At 37.5% G+C, this 22059-nt stretch overlaps 1 protein-coding gene across 2 annotated transcripts in view; it reads left to right on the forward strand.

The window, feature by feature from the left end:
* The window catches only part of LOC127410705 (gamma-2-syntrophin-like), a 103828-nt gene that overhangs the window by 71583 nt on the left and 10186 nt on the right, over positions 1-22059 (forward strand). For both annotated transcript variants that reach the window (XM_051645895.1, XM_051645896.1), the window contains exons 13-14: positions 4915-4986; positions 7375-7584. In XM_051645895.1, coding sequence (XP_051501855.1) covers positions 4915-4986; positions 7375-7584 — 282 coding nt within the window. The remainder of the gene's footprint in view (positions 1-4914; positions 4987-7374; positions 7585-22059) is intronic.

Here is a 22059-nt window from a genome sequence, read left to right on the forward strand (position 1 = left end):
AATTATTATTATTATTATTAAAATGAATATTACATTAATAATATATTTTTTGTCATAATTTCTTCACTTTCGCGTGTCCATTTAAACTGAACTTTTATTTTGAAGTTTCACACTTCTGGATAAGCAGTTCGCTACGTAGTCGTTTGATTGTTACATCGTAAGACGCTGCAGTTTCATGAAATAAATAGTCTGGAATGTGCTGCACACTTTGCATTAATTGAGCGTTTCGCTTTCTTTAATCTAATACACAGATTACAGAAGTCATAATGTGAGGTTTTTAGCGAATCAGCGCCTTCACACATCACTTTGAAGCGTGCAACACAAGAGAACTGGATATTTCTGAAATGAAATCGCTGCTGTAGTTTAATAATCAGAGTAAGACACATGTACAACACATTTACAAGATCAACAGAAGATTTAGTGACAACGCAGTACTGACCCGAAAGGGTTAAACTCTCACACTGGCCCCGGGACAGCTGGCCACACTTACTGTTGAACAATGTTAATAAATGTTTTATTAGGCATATATAATGTTCTCACTTTATATTAGGTCATGCAAAATGCTTAGCTAGCCATTAGTGAGTGCTTTATTACGACCTTTATTAAGCATTTATTGATTTAATAGTAAGTGTTCCTAAAACAGAATGTGTATCCAATTAATTACATACACTATATTGCCAAAAGTATTCGCTCACCCATCCAAATAATTGAATTCAGGTGTTCCAATCACTTCCATGGCCACAGGTGTATAAAATGAAGCACCTAGGCATGCAGACTGCTTCTACAAACATTTGTGAAAGAATGGGCCGCTCTCAGGAGCTCAGTGAATTCCAGCGTGGTACTGTGATAGGATGCCACCTGTGCAACAAGTCCAGTCGTGAAATTTCCTCGCTACTAAATATTCCACAGTCAACTGTCAGTGGTATTATAACAAAGTGGAAGCAATTGGGAATGACAGCAACTCAGCTGTCATTCCCAATTGGCCACGTAAAATGACAGAGCGGGGTCAGCGGATGCTGAGGCGCATAGTGCGCAGAGGTCACCAACTTTCTGCAGAGTCAATCGCTACAGACCTCCAAAGTTCATGTGGCCTTCAGATTAGCTCAAGAACAGTGCATAGAGAGCTTCATGGAATGGGTTTCCATGGCCGAGCAGCTGCATCCAAGCCATACATCACCAAGTGCAATGCAAAGCGTCGGATGCAGTGGTGTAAAGCATGCCGCCACTGGACTCTAGAGCAGTGGAGACGCGTTCTCTGGAGTGACGAATCACGCTTCTCCATCTGGCAATCTGATGGACGAGTATGGGTTTGGCGGTTGCCAGGAGAACGGTACTTGTCTGACTGCATTGTGCCAACTGTGAAGTTTGGTGGAGGAGGGATTATGGTGTGGGGTTGTTTTTCAGGAGCTGGTCTTGGCCCCTTAGTTCCAGTGAAAGGAACTCTGAATGCTTCAGCATACCAAGAGATTTTGGACAATTCCATGCTCCCAACTTTGTGGGAACAGTTTGGGGATGGCCCCTTCCTGTTCCAACATGACTGCGCACCAGTGCACAAAGCAAGGTCCATAAAGACATGGATGAGCGAGTTTGGTGTGGAAGAACTTGACTGGCCTGCACACAGTCCTGACCTCAACCCAATAGAGCACCTTTGGGATGAATTAGAGCGAAGACTGCGAGCCAGGCCTTCTCGTCCAACATCAGTGTCTGACCTCACAAATGCGCTTCTGGAAGAATGGTCAAAAATTCCCATAAACACACTCCTAAACCTTGTGGAAAGCCTTCCCAGAAGAGTTGAAGCTGTTATAGCTGCAAAGGGTGGGCCGACGTCATATTAAACCCTATGGATTAAGAATGGGATGTCACTTAAGTTCATATGCGTCTAAAGGCAGATGAGCGAATACTTTTGGCAATATAGTGTATTTAATATATTGATTAACTATGCATTTATGCTTTCTTAATGTTCTCTTAAACACTTCTTTACCACTGGTTTGCATCAAGTAAAATACATCAGTTAGGTATGATTAACAAGTTGTTTACTAAGGATAAAAAACCTTATCAAACTGCCTATATATGAACTTATTAAACAATAATAAATAATTTGCCTAAAGTGAATAGAAACAAATAACATACTATTTATATGTAGCTTATTAATGTATTAATAAAGTAGGAACAATCATTTATAAATGATCGATTAACTATAAACTAATGCTTTACAAATAGTTTATACCGTGTAGTTATTATAAAGTGTTAGCTAATTATATATAATCAATCTATTACAATCTAATGGACTGCAATGGAGAAAAAGCCATTACCTGCCGCTGCGTTATTTGTGACAGATGTTTTATCTTCTCTATTGAGCCTGAAGGCAGAGGTTTCATCAGTTATGAAATACAACCTTGCACTTTGTGTTGGCACTGTTTTGTGTGCCATTTTAGTGGCAACTTTAAAAATGCTTCTCTGTGTACGCTGTCTAATGCAATGTGATATTTAGCTGCTATTCAAATTTGCTCTCTTTGTCTGGGTGCATTAACATTATCGTAAGTGGATTTGAAAAACTTTGGGACAAAAATGGCATTGAATTCTGTTCTGATGTTTCTTGGTATTTTATTAAACGTGCATTAGTGATTTAATAAAGAGAGATTTTAAGGACATATAGCATGTTTTATGCCCTTAAGCGAAGTGAGACTTTTAACACATTCATTAGCATCTCATTAAGAATCAGATTTACTTCTGTGTTAGATCAGCACTGTGTATACAGAAAGAATAGATCGTTACATAAGCTCTGGAGGCCATGAAGAGGTAATTACTCTTTTTCATGCAAATGAAACTGAACAGAAATGGCAGTGTTATTTATTTCTTAAGTCAGGAACATTACAAGTAATTGCTAATATGACACATACTGTATTAGCACGTTCAGTACAAGTAGTTTACAAGACAATTACAGTATTTACAAATATCTTTTTAACATTAACTACAAAAGTTAACTCTGACTAACAATGAATAATAATGTCACTGCAAAAATTAAAGCGATATAAAATATTTAGTCTTGTTTTCAGAGAAATCTAACGAAATGTAGCAACGTTTATGCTTATAACAAGAAAAAAATAAAATAACTATTTGCCTATGGGATAAGAGTAAAAAACCTTGATTCATTTTATTGTTTATTATTATTATTATTATTATTATTATTATTACCCCAGTTGTAACTGTAGTGTTGTCATTTTAAACATAAACCACACTAAATTTTGTTGATTTCTCTGAAAACAAGACTTACAATCTTTAAAAAAAAAATTATTTCTTGTTTTAAGAATTTTATATTTGTATATGTTTATCAGAGAATAAGGCAGAAATATCTTTTTGCTAATAAAAACGCATATACTAACACATAAATGTACTAATGTATGTTTAAAATGAGAAGTTGTACAGTATGTGTTAACATGAGTTCATATATTATGAACTATCAATGAACAGTTGTATTTTTATACAAACATTAATCACCTCTATAATTATCCAGAGTTCATGGCAAAATTGTGGCAAGTTTGTGGCTCATTTGCCAGAACTCTAGATTTTTTTGTAAGGGCAAGATTAATAAATGATATAAAAATATATTGTTCATTGTTACTTCATGATATCTAATGCTTTTATTAATGTTAACAAATGCAACCTTATTATAGAGTGTTACTGACATACTAACTATTTCTGAACTATTTAAGAACCTGCTTTCACACAAAAAAAATAAAAATAATAATAAAAAAATAATAATAAAAATAAAATAAAATAAATATATATATATATATATATATATATATATATATATATATATATATATATAAATAATAAAATTATAATTAATTTTATTTATCACACATTATACAATTGCACATATACAGTGAAATTCTTTTTTTTCTCATATCCCAGCCAAGCTGGGGTCAGACATGATACAGCACCCCTAGAGCAGATAGGGTCAAGGGCCTTACTCAAGGGCCCAACAGTGGCATCTTGGCAGTGCAGGGGCTTGAACCCCCAACCTTCTGATCAGTAACCCAGAGCCTTAACCACTGCCCCATGTTTTCACATATCCCAGCTAAGCTGGGGTCAGAGCACAGGGCCATGGTACGGCGCCCCTGGAGCAGAAGGGATCAAGGGCCTTGCTCAAGGGCCCAACGGTGGCATCGTGGCAGTGTTGGGGCTTGAACCCCTGACCATCTAGTCAGTAACCCAGAGCCTTAACTGCCAAGCCACCACTGCCCCTTTAAAAAAAAAAAAAAAAAAAAAAAAATAATAATAATAATAATATATATATATATATATATATATATATATATATATATATATATATATATATATATATAAAATAAAATTGTATATATATATATATATAATTATATATATATATATATATATATATATATATATATATATATATATATATATATATATATATATTTATTTTTTATATGAAGTATAGAGGTAACGCTTTATTTTGATGGTCCCAAGTAGATATTTAACTGACTTTAAGTGACTTATCAGTGACTTATCAACTGGCTTGCTATGGCTAGTAAACAGGGTTTCAACAAACATTCAGTAGACTTTCAGTAGCCTGTATTAATATCCTACTTACATTATTGTTGAGACTTTCCTGTAGCCTATTAATTACCTACTTAATTAATGACCTACATTATTGTTGAGAACATCAGTTCATTAAAAGGTCATTAATAGAGATCTATATACAGGCTACTGAAAGTCTACTGAATGTTTGTTGAAACACTGTTTACTAGCTATAGCAAGCCAGATGATAAGTCACTGATAAGTCACTTAAAGTCAGTTAAATATCTACTTGGGACCATCAAAATAAAGCGTTACCTTAAGTGGCATCTAACAGAAACATGAATTGTTTTTGTGTTTCATTATCAGGTCACAGCATCAGACTGGACACAAGCAGAAGCCAGTTTTCACCTCTGTGAGGTTCTCTTTAAAGTTCATAAGGTGGGGGACATTTATGACTTTTATCAATAAACATTGATTGATTTATACTGGTTTGTTTGTAATTTACAGTTGAAATTAGAGTCACTGTGTTAACATTCTTAATACACATTCATGATTTTATTGTGATCTTTATTTTAAAGAAATAAGAACGTTTTCATAATCTTATATCAAAAGTTTATAACTTGCTCCGCCTTTTCAGCTGATGTTGCACAGGCTATTGGTTAATGTTTAAGGGAATTTTACGGAAGTTCCAGTGAGGCACTTACAATGGAAGTGAATGGGGTCAATTTTTGGAGGGTTTAAATGCAGAAATGTGAAGCTTATAATTTTACAAAAACACTTACATTAAATCTCCTGTTAAAAATCATTTTAGGTTTTCAGGGTTTGTTGATATTACTATATATCATCATGGCAACGAAGTTGTAAAATTGTCTATAACTTTACACAGCTGCGATTATTAAGTGATTTTATCACACTAAAATCATGTTAACACACATTGTGGCTATACTTTTGAGACATCAGGGGTTGATTTTTATTAAAACCAACTGATTTCAATTGTATTTATTTTTTTATTTTTGTATTTTTATATATATATATATATATATATATATATATATATATATATATATATGAAGGTGTCTTTTCAACAGGCCTTCATCATTTATTTTTGGTACTTTTCAAATGCCTTTTATGTAAATATTTGACTGTTTTAGCTGGACAAAAGTGTCAGTGAAGAGCATGCTTGAGATAAAATATTAGACAAAACAAAACAAAACAAAACAAAAAATCAAGGGAAATATCACTTGTGAACAGAAGATTTCTATCAATCAAGTAATTTTGCCAAATGATGCAAAAAGTGTAAAATATGATTTAATTGTGTGGATTCAGGACACATCAAATGTTAGCTCACTTATTCTTGAGATAAGGGACAAAACATATTTAAAATCTGAGTTTTTATTTTGTAATATTAAATTAATTTGTAATGGGTGTATTTGTAGACAAAGGAGTCAGCAAACGAACCATGTAAGGGAACAAGTTTTTATAAAAACGCTTTTTCTGAAAAAAGACATTTATTCACTTCTTAATAACTTACATCTTACTGTAATTTGTGTAAACTCCATCAAACACACTAAAAAGCAATATTTATTTGATCAATCCAATAAGAGTGTAAAGTGTTTCATTATCTAATAATGGTGTTCAGTAAAGGAGTTAAGTGATAACATACATTATATATATTTTTTAATTTATTTATGTTTTCACACTATTCTGAAAATTCTGACGGAGTTGACAACATTTTAAACATTTCCATCTTAACCATGTGTTGTACACTGGTTAGTTTTCTCCTCAATTGAAGCTGCCTCTATAACCTAAACTAAAATGCCAAAATGTATCCCACGATTCTTACAGAAATTATCACAATGGGATGACGGCATTGACGTATTGAAGCTGTGACTGCAGAGACTTAAACATTGTTTGTTTATAATATGAAAAAATATCAAATTTACCAGACCACGTGTCCTACTGTTACATCCTCCATGAGTAGGAAGTGGTAAAGGGACACTCAGAGATATAATGGACCATGACATTGTCTGATTTATTCAGGATTATTCAACAATCTGACACAAAGTGAGGATACAAATCTGAAAGACAGTTTTTTTATGGAAAATATAATTTAAAGTTTAAATCATGTTTTGTTTTATATCTTACAGTTTCTTACCTTTCATTTGATATTTATATTTATGAATTTGTTCCATTTTTAAACACTTTGTTTGGCAGTTTAACATTGTGACCTCTTGCTGAGGACAGGTTCAATTACATGTGCTTCAAAGTATAAAGCATGCATTAAAAAAAAAAAAAAAATCTAATGAAATTATTTAAAAATATAAGTAAAAAAAAAAAAAAAAAAATGCCCTGAGTATGCACATTTCCTTTAGATTACATTTTTCCAGTATTTTTATTATTATTATTTTCTTAATTTTTAACATAAATATGACTTTTGTATGTAATACATGTTTGGTCCCTTATCTCAAGAATCAGTGAGCTATGAAATTAGCCTTAGCAAAACAAAGGAGCCTGTTATTTTATTTGAAAACCATTAAAAATGTCATTTCCATCAGCGTCATTTCCTGCACAAAATTCTGTTGAACACAAAACAGAACTTGAGATGTGCTGGAAATGACAGACAAAATAGCCGAAAATGGCATAAATCTCCTGTGATGCATGTACAGACACTGTCGGAGATTGTTAGTTGACAAATTAAATAAGAAACCCCCATTTCCTGCAATCACAGCAAATAACAAAGATTTGAAAACGAAGTGTTTCCATTGTGAGACATGGTTTGATTTTACTCCGCATGGTTCTCAAGTGTATCTCTTTACTGTCATATAGTTGTGGATAGCAGAAGACTGCTGGATTCAGCCAAAGTTTTATGTGGGCGTACAGCAGGACGGTGAGCTGCGGGACAGCGAGCCCTTCTGCTTCAGTGTGCTAGTGGGTCACGGTCAGAGTTTCTGCTACAGCGTTGAACTCGGCTCTGAACTCGTGCTGTGGGAGAAAGCCTTTCAGAGAGCCATGTTCATCGAGGTACAGCGAGTCCGAGTGAGTACTGCTGTAAAACTCTAAATCAAAGGGTTATATAAACTTTCAAAACTTGAAGAAGGGAGGGAACAAATAATTCAATAATATCAAATGTTTGATGTCCTGAAAGTTTGTATTTTTTTTATTATTTTCTTAGGGATGTCCCGATACCGATACTGCACTGATGCACTTGAACTCTCGCTCCGATACCATCTGAAATACGAATGTCATTACGTAAACATGCAGTGTACAAATTAAAATCACGCCATGTCCTAGTCTGATTATTAAATGCTTCAAAGTGAATGTGTGGTGTTGTACCGAGACCAGCTGCTCATCCCTTTTAGAGCTCTTTAGCTCATACACGGAAAACATCATCATGAGCATCGTACACACTGTTTGTAGCAGATGACAGCGAGCAGAGCTCTAATTCACTTTGTAGCAGGAGGCACATACAGACTACACATTTATTTAATTAAATAGCATACCTTTGTGTTTTAATAATCACATTGGGTCACATAGCAACCTGTATTTTTTATTTTTTTCTCCCCTTTTCTCCCCAATTCCCAATGTGCTCTAAGTCCTCGTGGTGGCGTAGGGACTCGCCTCAATCAGGGTGGTGGCGGACGAATCTCAGTTACCTCCGCGTCTGAGATGTCAATCCGCGCATCTTATCACATGGCTTTTTGAGCACGTTACCCCGGAGACGTAGCATGTGTGGAAGCTTCATGCTATTCTCCGCGGCATCCACACACAACTCACCACACGCCCCACCGAGAGCGAGAACCACATTGTAGTGACCACGAGGAGGTTACCCCATGTGACTCTACCCTCCCTAGCAACCGGGCCAATTTGGTTGCTTAGGAGACCTGGCTGGAGTCACTCAGCATGCCCTGGATTTGAACTCGCAACTCCAGGTGTGGTAGTCAGCGTCAATACTCGCTGAGCTACCCAGGCCCCCTGAAGTCATTACACTTAATGAATTTGAGAAAGTTTTTACAAGCAATTTAATTTCACTCATTCAGATTAAGTTTCATTGAGCCAACATAATTTACAGTAGTTAAATTAAGTCAAATCATTTTACTATTGTAGTTTTAACTCAACTTCACTAGGGTCATCAAACTCAATTCAATAATTTTTAATTTAGGAAATGTTCTTATTTTGGTCCAACTGAATTTATTTTATTAATCATTAGAACATGCCAGGTGAAAGGACTGTTAAACTGTTGCACTGTCAATTTAATCGCAACTGTTTATGGAGCTTGTGACGAGGAGGAGGGCGGGCCCGGGCCGTGACTACGCACGCCCGGCCCCCAATTGGGCTAATCAGCCGATGAGAGGGATAGGTGCAGCGGGATGTGGCAGTTGCATGTGGCTCTCACTCTCTTGAACTGCTGCATCCTGCTGCACTTATCCCTCTCCTCAGCTGATTAGCCCAATTGGGGACCGAGCTTGTGTAGTCATGGCCCGGCCCGCCCTCTTCCTCGTCACAGAGCTAAATAGCACTTAAATCAAACATGACTTGAATGTAAAAGTCCATCCTCAACCTAAGCACAAGCACCAATCTTCACCATAATGGTAACCCCCAAAACTCCAGCTTAACAGACATATCTTTTTAAATACCAGTATAACAGAACATTAAACATTAAGAAATCTTCAGATTGCTCAAAAATGCATAAAATAACAGTTAATTTCAACATCTGTTCAGCCCATCAAGTCCCATGCAAAGCATGCTGAGAAATGGAAATCCCCTGCCCAGTTTCGTCAATGTTACAAAAGTATTCATGTAGTCCCAACTCAAATGGATTTAGTAAACTTATATATATATATATATATATATATATTACATATTTAATTGGACATAATATAATGAAAGCAAGTTGTGACAGATTTTTTTTTTTATATTGTGTTGCTTTAGTTAAGTAAACTGAAAATAGTATCGGGACATCCCTACTTTTTCTTTTTGTGTGTATGTAGTGTGAACAGTTTCAGACCATTTAAGGGGGTCTCACCATTGAAAACTGGATTTTTTCCAAGAATGGAAATAGGTTTTTTAATACCTCAAGCAGAACCAACGCGTACCCAAACTGCGCTCAAGGCAAAACACGCTCATAGATTTTTTTTGACTGCAGTAACCATGCTTCATTTTGTGGTTACTATAGTTTTACTACAAATACCATGATTAAACTATGGTTACTGTGACAATGTCTTGGACATTGTCATTTGACATTCTGCTTTTTGCTTGGTGCATAGTTGTGAAGTATGCACGGTTGGACGCAGGATACAACATATAAAGAGGACAGTAATATGAAATTATGGTTAAGGGTCATAGGTAATCACCCATGGTGGTTTGGATGTAACATTTGGCTTAAAAAGTGTTAAAAATGACTTTTGAAGACCCATTCACTGTTAACACCAGATATTAGAGGGTTGATATGAGACTTGAAAGAGATTATACACACAAAGCTTTTTATTGACAAGTGAATTATTGATTTCTGCATCTCTCAGCATTGCATGCGACACCAGGAGCGCGCTCCGCCTGCATTCAGTGTCTGATATTGTGCATTTCAAACTTCATTATTGCTTTAATTAAATTTCTCTGAAGAACCCATTCTGAGAGACCTCTCCTCACTGAGCCGTTAAATTACCTCGACTGCACAAAGGTCTGACGCATCTCTGGTGTCTGTATGAAGTCCTGCAGGGCGGCATTATGAAGTGTATGCTAACATAAGTTCATGGGATGAAGGGGGATTTAGCTTTCAGCAGCTCCGGAGACTCACGTTACTCACTGTTAAGTCGTCTTAAATACCACCCGTGGTGAACCGGCGATCATCGTATTACAGCTCGCCAAGTAACTGCGTAAAAGAGCAAGTTTCAATGATATCTGCATAACCCTGTATCCCAGACGCATATCCAGCACGCAAGTGCGCATTACTATTGGATATTTATTTATGGCTCATGAGTATTATGGAGGTTTAACGGTTTGCTAGCAGCGTGAGTCCTCTCAGTGCTGTTTCATCAGCTGTAGCAACGTGATTCGTTCATACTTTGGCTTAGTGGAGCAGATTAGCTGCTCTTTGGATAAATTGCACATCATATTCCATGAAAGATATCACAATCTTGAACAAACAGAGAACTAATGTCAAATTTGAGGCTAACTGAGTGAAGAAAGGCCACAGAGAAGGCATTTATCAGCTAATACTAGTTGTCAAACGCCCATACTGAAATGGCATGAAGTTATGACATCGAATTTGACTAGATGAGTAAGTCTGATCTTTATTCTACAATAACAGCTTGTGATCATGTGACAATTTTCCCTCTTTGGTTATTTGGGAAGGGCTGATTCTTTTCTAACGAAATGTTCAACCCGATCTTACGAAAATTCATACATATTTTACGAGTTGTCTATTTCGTGTGATTTTGTACGATTTCGTTTGTATGAATTCATACGATTTCATCACGTGCAAATAGCCGGATGTCTAATGCAGATGTAAGCACGAGTTCCGCGCACGAGGCATTAAGGACATGCTTATTAATATTATGCCCATACCCAAACCCCTTATCTCAATCTAACCGATCAGTAGAGTGTGTAAACATGATAGGAAGCTATAGTGTGTTACAGAAGCAAGTAATTGTCACGTATTAGATGGAAACGATGTCCAGTGACATCATTGGCTGTAGTGAAAGTCGTACAAATTCATACAAGTGCAGTTGTATGATATCATACGAATTTCCTTACGATTTCGCCGTGAGAGTGTGTTGTAATTATTGTATTAGAAACAAGTTTGTTAACAAAAAGTTGGGTGTGTTTCATCCCAATAATTTAGTATGATATCTATTGGTGCACACACACACACACACACACATATATATATATATATATATATATTTAACTGAAAAAAAAAAAAAAACAGGGATTAAATAGTCCAAATGTTGTTGAACCATTAATATTAAAACTTTGTCACACGTCATATTATTATGAAACTTTTCCGCTAATATCACATCTCCTTAAGCCAGTAAACTGCCAGAGCTGATTGGACAACATTTAGTTAATGGCTCTAGTTAACGCATGACTTCTAAGCAGTAAAATGCTGTTAAATGTACAGTCAAGGCTGTATGTGTGCCTGTTATGTTGTAACTATGCTTAATTGTGGAATATAAAGATACAGTGCTAAGATCTGACTCATGAATGCCATTTGAAACTTTTTACACTGTTAAATCAATTTAAATACATTTACTCTGGTTTATCTCTGGGCTTTGTGCTCATCTTGTCAAAGGTATCAAAACAAAATGTTCAGTGCATTGTCCCCCTTAGAAAAGGGTCAAAATGAGCTCTAAAGCCCGCGAGCTGCATTACCTGCTCACCTTAACCAGAGACATTTATAAATAATACAATGGAAAGAAGCTGTCAGAGATGATTTAAATCACTGCAGTTCTGAGATACTGAAAGGGCAACATGCAAAATCTCCTAAAATTCCTCCGTGAGGTTTTGAGGTAGAACTGCGGCAGTGATTATCTGCGTCCGTCTATCCAGAACTTTCACCGTACCAGCTCAACTCCCCCGCTTAATCTCTTTATGTTGCACGCAGTGCATACTAGGAAGGCAGTGTGACAGTTTTATGGAAGAGTGTGAAAGATTTTATAATCATATTATTTTATATGGAGAGCATTCATGTGAGGAAGTCAGCGGGAGTTCAGGATCATGATTTCTCTGGGTCCAATTGTATTCCCGTTTAAAGGAATAGCTCATAAGGCAAGTTTTTAACATGCATAATAACTGCTGTAAATGTCCACATTTGATATGGGGTGAAGAATAAAAACTGTAATGCTTTTCCGGTGCATGTTAACTGAGATTTTAGATGGGTTTGTTGTAATTCACACTGTCAAGCCAATAAGAAAAACTGCAGGCGTCCATGCATTTCCTGCATCTGTAGAAAACGGAAAATATTTAGATGTTAATAATTAATATGTTCAAATCAATAACACTTCATCGTGACCAATAGAGCGCAATAGTCTGGTTCCAGAGGTAAAAATCCTATTAATTTTCTACATAGACTCATTTATTTTTAACGATAACTTATAAAACCTTTAAAGACAGACCTACCGTGAGCTCCGAGGTTGTTAACCCTCTGGGGCCTGAGGGTGTTTTGGGCCCTGGAGAAGTTTTGACATGCCTTGACATTTGTGCTTTTTTCAGTTGCTTAAAAACATATTAATGGCTAAAGTCTGATAACACTGTATTCAGCACAAACTTGGTTACAATTATATGTGAGCAACATGTATATACATGTTTGTATTTTGAGAAAAGAACGTTTATGTGTGGTTTTTGAAAAAACAAACATTTTAAGTCACTGAAATAAGGCCATATATCACATGCTAAACATTTGTTTACAAGACTTTTGAGAACTGGATCTTGTAGAGTTTTTGCTACAAAATGATGTGAAAACCATCGATCACTCATTCATACAAAACAATATAGTCATTTAACTTTTGTAAGACACTTTTAGTGTTAGGAAGGCCATATGCGAGGAGGCGTGAATGATCATGAATATTGATGTGATTCACACCTGAGGAGACATAGACCCCTCCCCTGGGAACAGAATAAAATGTAATATCTGACATAGGGCATATACACAATATATTAAAAAAAAAATCAGGATTCTTTGATGAATGGAAAGTTCAAAATAATAGCATTTATCTGAAATAGAAAGCTTTTGTAACATTATAAATGTCTTTACTGTCACTTTTGATCAATATAATGCATCCTTGCTGAATAAAAGTATTAATTTCTTTCCAAAAAAAAAGAAGAAAATTCTTACTGACCCCAAACTTTCGTACGGTAGTGTATAATGTTACAAAACCTTTCTATTTCAGATAAATGCTGTTATTTTGAACTTCTATTCATAAAATAATCCTGAAAAACATTTTACACAACTGTTTTCAACATTGATAATAATACATGTTTCTTGAGCAGCAAATCAGCATATCAGAATGATTTCTGAAGGATCATGTGACACTGAAGCCTGGAGTAATGATGCTGAAAATTCAGCTTTACATCACAGGAATAAATTGCATTTAATATATATATATATACTTGCCTCGGGGGCATTTACCATTTGCATTGATCGTATATTTTTTTGTATATATCTAAATACTCTGCAATAAACTTACAATATATTGTTTCTATACTTATAATTAACAACTTTATATCTATATTATTATGTAATTGCATCTTTTTTTTTTATTTGATAACCTCATTTGCAATGCTTCATGGTATTGTAATTCATTCCCTCATTAAAGACGGCCATGTGTGTATTGTGCCTTTTAAATCTGACAAAAAGACAAATAATTTTTTGCCACAATTAGTGAATAAAAAAAACGTCTCGGTTACTGTCGTAACCTCCGTTCACTGATGGAGGGAATGAGATGTTGTTTTGATGTAGTGACACTAGGGGTCGCCCTTGGGAGCCCCAAACACCTCTGATCTTTGAGAAAAGGCCAATGAGAATTGGCGAGTGGAATTTGCATGCCATTCCCCTGAACATATGGATATAAAAGGAGCTGGCTCACAACCACTCATTCAGGTTTTGTGCTGAGGGGCCGAGACAGGGTCCCAGACATTTCAGCGGGTAGTACAGCATTGTGGCAGGGGGGACGCAATGTCTGGGAGGTTATGACAGTAACCGAGACGTTCCCCTTCTGTCACTCACTCGACGTTGTGTCGATGTAGTGACACTAGGGGTCCCTATATGAAACACCACAACTAGCTGAACCGTGTTATGTGGACTGCCGGTGCAGGTGCAAGCAAGTGCAGGTGCACCGGTCTGCACGTAGCCTCCCCCAACGCCCCAAAAAACGCTGCATAGTTCCCCACATCCCTAGGTGGGGGTCAGCCGTGGCCTTTTCTCTCTATGTTTTCTCTCCACAGAGTATTCAGTTATTCGACTGGGGCCATTTTAACGCTCAATATATACGCTGGGGAAGGTGTTCTTTTCCTATCCTATTCTTTCAGGGGGAAAAGACCCCGCAGAGACCACATCCTCCCTGGAGGGGAGGTAACATGTGGCAAGCATGTCATGTGGGCTCAGAGCCGCACATGGAAGAGGCGCGGTGGTAGGTCCTGCCTGAAAGGGGAGGAGCTCTACAAACACGGTGACTGGGACAGAGAGAGCTCTGTCGAAGGGAGATGCAGGTCTGCCGACAGGGAGACCGTACTGCGGAAAATACATCACAGGGGTTTACCGGAGTAACCGGGACCTCTGGCACACCTACCTCAGTAAGGGCATATTAGCACACGTACTGGTTCCGGCTGTGAATTCCTCCACTGAATTCTTGAACCACAGGGCTAGGGAGGAAGGACATCATGGGAAAAGAAGCGCACATCTTCGCCTCTTTGGAGGGGAAAGGCGCTATACACAAGCGATACACCGGTGCTGTCTGTATTCCTGAACTTACCTGTTCGTACCTGACAGAACACGGGACGAAACCGGCTCAACCCGGAGATAGTAAAATCTCGCGAAGGTATTGGGTGTTGTCCAGCCCGCTGCCCTGCATATGTCTGCTAGAGAGGTGCCATGGGCCAGTGCCCACGAGGATGCCACACTCCTTGTGGAGTGTGCTCGTTTTCCCGAAGGGGCAGGCACAGCCTGAGCCTGGTATGCCATAGCGATGATCCAGTGGGCAAGCCTCTGTTTGGAGACAGCATTCCCTTTCCACTGTCCACCAAAGCAGACAAAGAGCTGCTCAGAGCATATCAAGCTCTGCGTGTGCTCCAAGTAGATGTGCAAAGTACGCACCGGACACAGCAACGACAGGGCTGGGTCTGCCTCCTCCTGGGGAAGTGCTTGCAGGTTCACCACCTGATCCCTGAAGGGGTTTGTGGGAACCTTGGGCACATAGCCCGGCTGGGGTCTCAGGATTACGTGAGAGTCACCTGGACCGAACTCCAGGCAAGTATCGCTGACAGAGAATGCTTGCAGGTCCCCGACCCTCTTGATGGAGGTGAGCGCAATCAGGAGGGCCATCTTCAAGGAGAGGGCTTTCAACTCGACTGACTCTAGCAGCTCAAAGGGGGCTCCGCAAAGGCCCAGGAGGACCACGGAGAGATCACATAAGGGGAACAGGCGTGGCCTAGGAGGATTTGGCCTCAGGGTGCATCTCAGGAACCTGATGATCAGATCGTGCTTCCCTAAGGACTTACCATCCACTGTATCGTGGTGTGCCGCTATGGCGGCCACATACACCTTCAAGGTGGAGGGGGACAGCTGTTCCTCCAGCCTCTCCTGCAGGAAGGAAAGCACTGACCCGACTGTGCATCTCTGAGGGTCTTCAGCTCGGGAAGAACACCAATTTGTGAACCAATGCCACTTCAGGGTATAAAGCTGCCTCATGGAGGGAGCTCTAGCCTGAGTGATCGTGTCTAACACTGCTGGTGGTAGGCCATTTAGGTCTTTCACGTCCCATCCAAGGGCCAGACGTGGAGGTTCCAGAGGTCTGGGCACGGGTGCCAGATGGTACCCCGTCCCTGAGAAAGAAGGTCCTTCCTCAGGGGAATTCGCCAGGGAGGGGCTGTCATTGCTCCATGTCCTCCCTGACCTTGCACAGGGTCTGTGCAAGTGGGCTCACTGGGGGAACGCATACTTGCGCAGCCCCCAGGGCCAGCTGTGTGCCAACATGTCTGGGCCGAGGGGGGTCCCCATCGGAGAATACCTGAGCAGGCAGTGGGAGGTTTCTCGGGAGGCAAATAGGTCTACTTGTGCTTTGCCGAACCGACTCCAAATCAGCTGGACCACCTGGGGGTGGAGTCTCCACTCTCCCCTGAGCGCGTCCGTTGTGGCGTTTAGGTTGCCCGGAATGTGAGTGGCCCGCAGCGACCTCAGTCACCGCTGACTCCATAGGAGGAGACGTCGGGCGAGTTGCCACATGCGACGTGAGCGTAAGACGCCTTGGAGATTTATATACACTACTGTCGCTGTCTTGTCCATCCGGACCAACACGTGCTTGCCCCGGATCAACGGCAAAAGCGTGATGGCCACGCAGTGTGTGCCACTGTGCCATGCCCATCTCGGGACTCGAGTCTGAAGCCAGTGCTGAAGCGGTCTCATATGCATGAGTCTCTTAGCGCTGTCAAAGCGACCACGGATGTAATCTGCATAGATCTGTGCAGAAGAAGATAAAAGTCACTGGAATGTGCCGTATATCCAACAGCAAACGCTTCTTGGGAGGTGAATGGAACGGTAGTGGAAGACAGCTTGCTGGCACACAACCGCTCGGCTCCGAAGAAAAAATCTGAATGAGCTCCTTTTATACCTGTATGTCTGGGGGAATGGCATGCAAATTCCACTCGCCAATTCTCATTGGCCTTTTCTCAAAGATCTGAGGTGTTTGGGGCTCCCAAGGGCGACCCCTAGTGTCACTACATCGACACAACTTTGAAGGAGTGACAGAAGGGGAACACAACTTTTAAGCCATCTCAGAGAAAATGCATAATTATCAAGATATATTGAATATTGTTAATAAGCTGAAAAATATTGAGATATAATTTTTGTAGCCATATCACCCAGCCCTGATTTCCAGAACATGTTTCAGACCTTTAAGAGATAGCGTTTGGAACAACATGAGGGCGAGTTAATGATGACAGAATTGTCTTGTTAATTATACCAAGTGTAAACAGGTTCATAAACTTGAACCAATAAAAATTTATGGACTTTTAAGTTTACCAGATGTTTTGAGTATGCATCTGTCAGAATGCATTTAAATCAACAAACACAACCTGTACTGGTCATCACAAATTATGTGATCATACATTTATTGTTACATTTATATGTATTATTATATGAAGAAAAGTGATTGTCTTTAATTTGGGAAGTGTTTTATTGTATATGTTATTATGATGTTATTATGATACACCAGCAGGTAATAAAATACCTGCATGTGGACTCTGCATGTGAAATTTGTACGAAATGTGAAATTAACACCTGTTCCTCACACAGTTCTATCTTATGACATCTACACACTTTTACTATAGTGCATGACGCATTTTAACGTTTTCATTACATAACCAACTATATTTACAAGCTTGTTCGAATGTGATCAACTTGCATGGTAGCTCAACTGATAGAGCGTTGCTTTTGTGATGTACAGGAGCGGGGTACAAGTCCTGAAGAGCACGAGAGTCCACATGTGAACAGATACTACATTAGTCTATTTGCCTGCTAGCTACGTTATAATAGTTTCCACCGTTTGATTTTATCTGATATGACTAGCAATCGTTATGTCAGCATTGCCTAACTTTTGAGCCATTATTTATTTTAAAACAATTGTTTTCAATAAGTCAAAACAACGGTGGAAAATATGCTACTTACCTGCTCATAAGACATATTTTTTCGGATATCTGTCTTTTTCTTTCGTTATTTTTTCTTTTCTTTTTTTTAGGGGATGGGGCGAGGTTTTGTTAACGTTAGTGACATTCGCTCTGATAAGCTGATCACCTGTAATCATGGTTACTCCTCAAACCATCAGATTCATCTGCGCAGAAGAGCGGAGCCGAAGCCCAACTCATGTAATTAACAATATTCCTCTACAAGTAACTTGCAGTTTTATTCTTCAGCCACTAGAGATCCAAAAGTTACATAGTGTAGTTTTAACGAAAACGAAAACGTTTCTGTTCATTGAAATGAAATAAAAACTAAAATGGTAAAAACTGAAACTAATCTAAAGTACTTTTTGCATGACTCCAAAACTAAGTAAAATAAAAGTGTAAGTTTTTGATTCACAGTATATTATATATATTTTTTTAAACCTTTATAATCGACCTTCATTGGACATGAAAGTGTAACAAGATAGCAGTAACGCAAGACTGTCCTGAGATATTTTTATGATGTTAAACATAATTAAATGATATTCAAAAATGCTTTAGCTTTGGCAGCCATAAAATACTTAAACTAAAAATAAAAATGAACTAGACTTAAAGCAGGTAATGCAGGAAAAAAAACTAAAACAGTCAAAATGTGAAAACGAATGAAAAAAAAACACACTCTCACAGAGAAATCGTAAGGATTCGTAAGGAGTTGGCTAAATCGGATGAAATTGTATGAGTTGGGTCGTACGACTTTGTTCGAGTTTTACAACAGCCAATCAGGTGACTCTCCCTCGTCTCCTTCTAAAACGCTACAATTACTTTCTTCCATCATACATAAAATACTCTTTCCGCTTCAAATTATGCTTTGGTGCTCTACTCTATATGGGGTTTGAGTGAGGGCATAAAATTAAGAACCATGTACACAACGTCTGACACGCTGGACCTTTTTCAGCAATAAACATCAGGGAATTTGCACATCAACAAATCGTATGAATTCATACAAATTTTCATGAGATCTGGTTGAATGGAAACTAAATTGGAATGACAAATTGAAAACACTGAACTTTGTTTACATGACTTTGTTTCTGTTCGGAGTGGTTCACTCAGCTCTTGCCATTGTTATGTGCAGTCTGCATCAGACGGTCAGTAATTGGACTGTTGTTAGGAAATATTGAAAAAAAAAAAATGGTGATGTCCCCGCCTGAAAAGGTCATGGGAATGAATGAATTCTTAAAAAGTAATGCGCGTACACTGTTATTTAGAAAGACATTGTTCTTTGTGAGTGCAATGTCTTGCTAAAAATCTTTATCCAAATACGAACGGAAAAGTCATGGAAATGTATTGTTCAAAAGGTGTGGAAACCGTGCGTATTCTGCTGTGTTTACATTCAGATGTCAGTGTGCAAATTAATGCCCACACTTCTATGGACTGTACAGGTGAGTTTAATGCACAAGAATCATAAGGACCCTGGAGAAATCCTGACAGGGCTTGTGAAAATAATTCACACACTGCTCCTGTATTAGTCAGTGCTGTGTTGACGAATATTAATGGTTTCTTCTCTGGCTCGGCAGGTCAGTTGATAATGCTGCAGTACCAAAATGTCACTGCTGGCTTCCAAAATCCCTCCTGCTCGTACTCATGCTTAATTGATTTCAAGAACCGCTAACTGTAATAATGTGAATATGACTTTTACATGTCATGCATGTTTAAGTACAAATGTTTCTATGGTTGGTCTTGAATTGAAAATGCAAAACAGTTGGGACATTATTTGGTTTGATGCCGAGACATAGTGATGATTTCTTTGCATATAAATACATGTAAATTTGTCATGGACCCAACTAGGCCTGTCACGATTATTAAATAATCGTCTGATCGTGATTATTAGGTCTAACTGTAATTATTGTGCACTTCAAATTCCAATCACATATTAATGCCCAAATAAGGGAATTTTATAAATGCTGTGAACACCATGCCATTTGTGTGTCGTTCAGTTGAACTCCTGAGCGTCACTGAGCAGCACCGCGGACGTTAACCGGAGCAGCTGCTGTCTAGAAGAGCATGTGAAGTGCTTCTCAAGCGCCAAACTCCAGCGAAAATGTAAACGAACGAATATAAATAACCGCAAAGTGCTCCGGCTTCAACTTAAACAATTTAAACAATCGTGTGATAGCAAATATAACTGGTCATGGGGGTTTATACAGGCAGTGTTAATGACAGTGACAGAGAGGAGACACACGCTTACTCTATTTCTGTGGAGTGAGAAAATTATGAAACAAAATCTCAAAGGTTTTGCTTCATGAGAAATAAGGGCTCATGGGTTTAATCAAAGAGCATATGAAAGTGAAGAAATTAGACAGAAATACCTTACTATTGCATAATATAATATAATGTAATATAAAATAAATATAATAAAAATACATATTTTATATCATATTTTTATAAAAAACTAAAAATGTTTTATTAAATATTTTTTATGAAAAAAATAGGACATAAATATCTAACTATTACATAATATATATATATATATATATAAACATTTTATATATATATATATATATATATATATATATATATGATTTTTTTTTTATTTTTTATGAGATCCAAAAACAACAATGTAAATGTAAAATTGACCAAAACTAATGTTGGCCAAAAAGACAGACATATTTTAAGTATTTAGAAATATTTTCAAAAGTCATTCAGAAGTTTTTAAAGACTTAAAAGGAAATCATATATCCTATTGTATTATTTGATTTATATATTTGAAATAAAATATGTAAAAAAAAAAATAAAAAAATAAAAAAAGGTGAAGCACACATGCACCTTAAGAAATATGGCAGTTTATATGACAATTAATTGTGAAAGCTCTGAAAGAGACAATTAATCGTCAGAATCGCTATTATTTGTCTAACAATTAATCATCAGCCAAATTTCATAATCGTGACAGCCCTTGTCCCAACCTAGGCTTCCTCTTAAGGTGTTTTTCTGGCCATTTTTGCCTTTGTCTTTCTCACTTGGAGGTTTGTAGGACTTCATTCATTGTAAAGCTGTTTTGAAATAATATGTACGGTATGCATATGTATTTTGTAAAGTGTTACACAAATGAATAGAATAGAATAGAATTGAATTATGGGTTTATTGGTTAGATTTTTGCTTTGTCCTCAATATCACTTTCAGTCCTGTTATTCTTTAAGAATAACTAAGAAAAGACATGACATCATCCTTCAGGAAGTAACATATTTTTTTTTTTCCTGGCCACAGAATAGAATAGAATAGAATAGAATCATTTCCAGCTTTGAAGTGTCAGGAACTCGACTGTAGCTCATACCACTGTAAGCTAATGTGATTTTGAGGGACAGTGTGTTGTGAATGTTGATGTGTTGTCATTATAATCACATGATCTAAAAACACAAACTTTCTAAGAATCTAATTATAGTGGACAAAACAGTGAGACTCTCAGCGAGAGGAAAGAGAAACTGTTACATCAGTCTTTCCTGGTACAGCTGATATCTGTCTTTCTCTCAGCCAGTCCATTAACTCAAACATTTTTAATCTGTCATTGTTACCTGATTTTAACAAAATCCTTCAATTAATATGAAAGTGAAAACAGAGAGGCCAGGTGAACACTGCAAGGGTTTGGGAGTGTTTACGTGGCCAAATACTCTTACAAAAGAAGTACTCCATCTCCATAAAAATGGTATTACCATGGTATATGTCTCAAGACATGGCATTATCAAGGTACTATGTTTAAAAAAAAAAAAGAAAAAAAAAAAAAAAAAAAACATAGTATTACTGTTATGCATTTGCAAAAACATGGTAAAACCTTGGTATATGTCCAAAAAACATGGTATTACCATTGTATGTGTCAACAAAATTGTATTTCCACGATATACTTGCAAAAACATGGTATGATCAAGGTACTATGCCATAAAACATGGTATCACAATAGTAGATATCCCAAACATATGGTATTACCATGTTATATGTCCAAAATACATGGTACATGTAAACAAAAAAACATGGTATATTACAAAAACAAAATGGTATTACCATGGTTTATGTCCAAATATTATGGTTTTACTATGACAAATGTAAAAAAAAAAAACTAAAAAACATGGGATAAACATGGTATATGTGAAATAA

This window comes from Myxocyprinus asiaticus, chromosome 20, assembly GCF_019703515.2.
Source record: "Myxocyprinus asiaticus isolate MX2 ecotype Aquarium Trade chromosome 20, UBuf_Myxa_2, whole genome shotgun sequence".
Classification (NCBI taxonomy): domain Eukaryota; kingdom Metazoa; phylum Chordata; class Actinopteri; order Cypriniformes; family Catostomidae; genus Myxocyprinus; species Myxocyprinus asiaticus.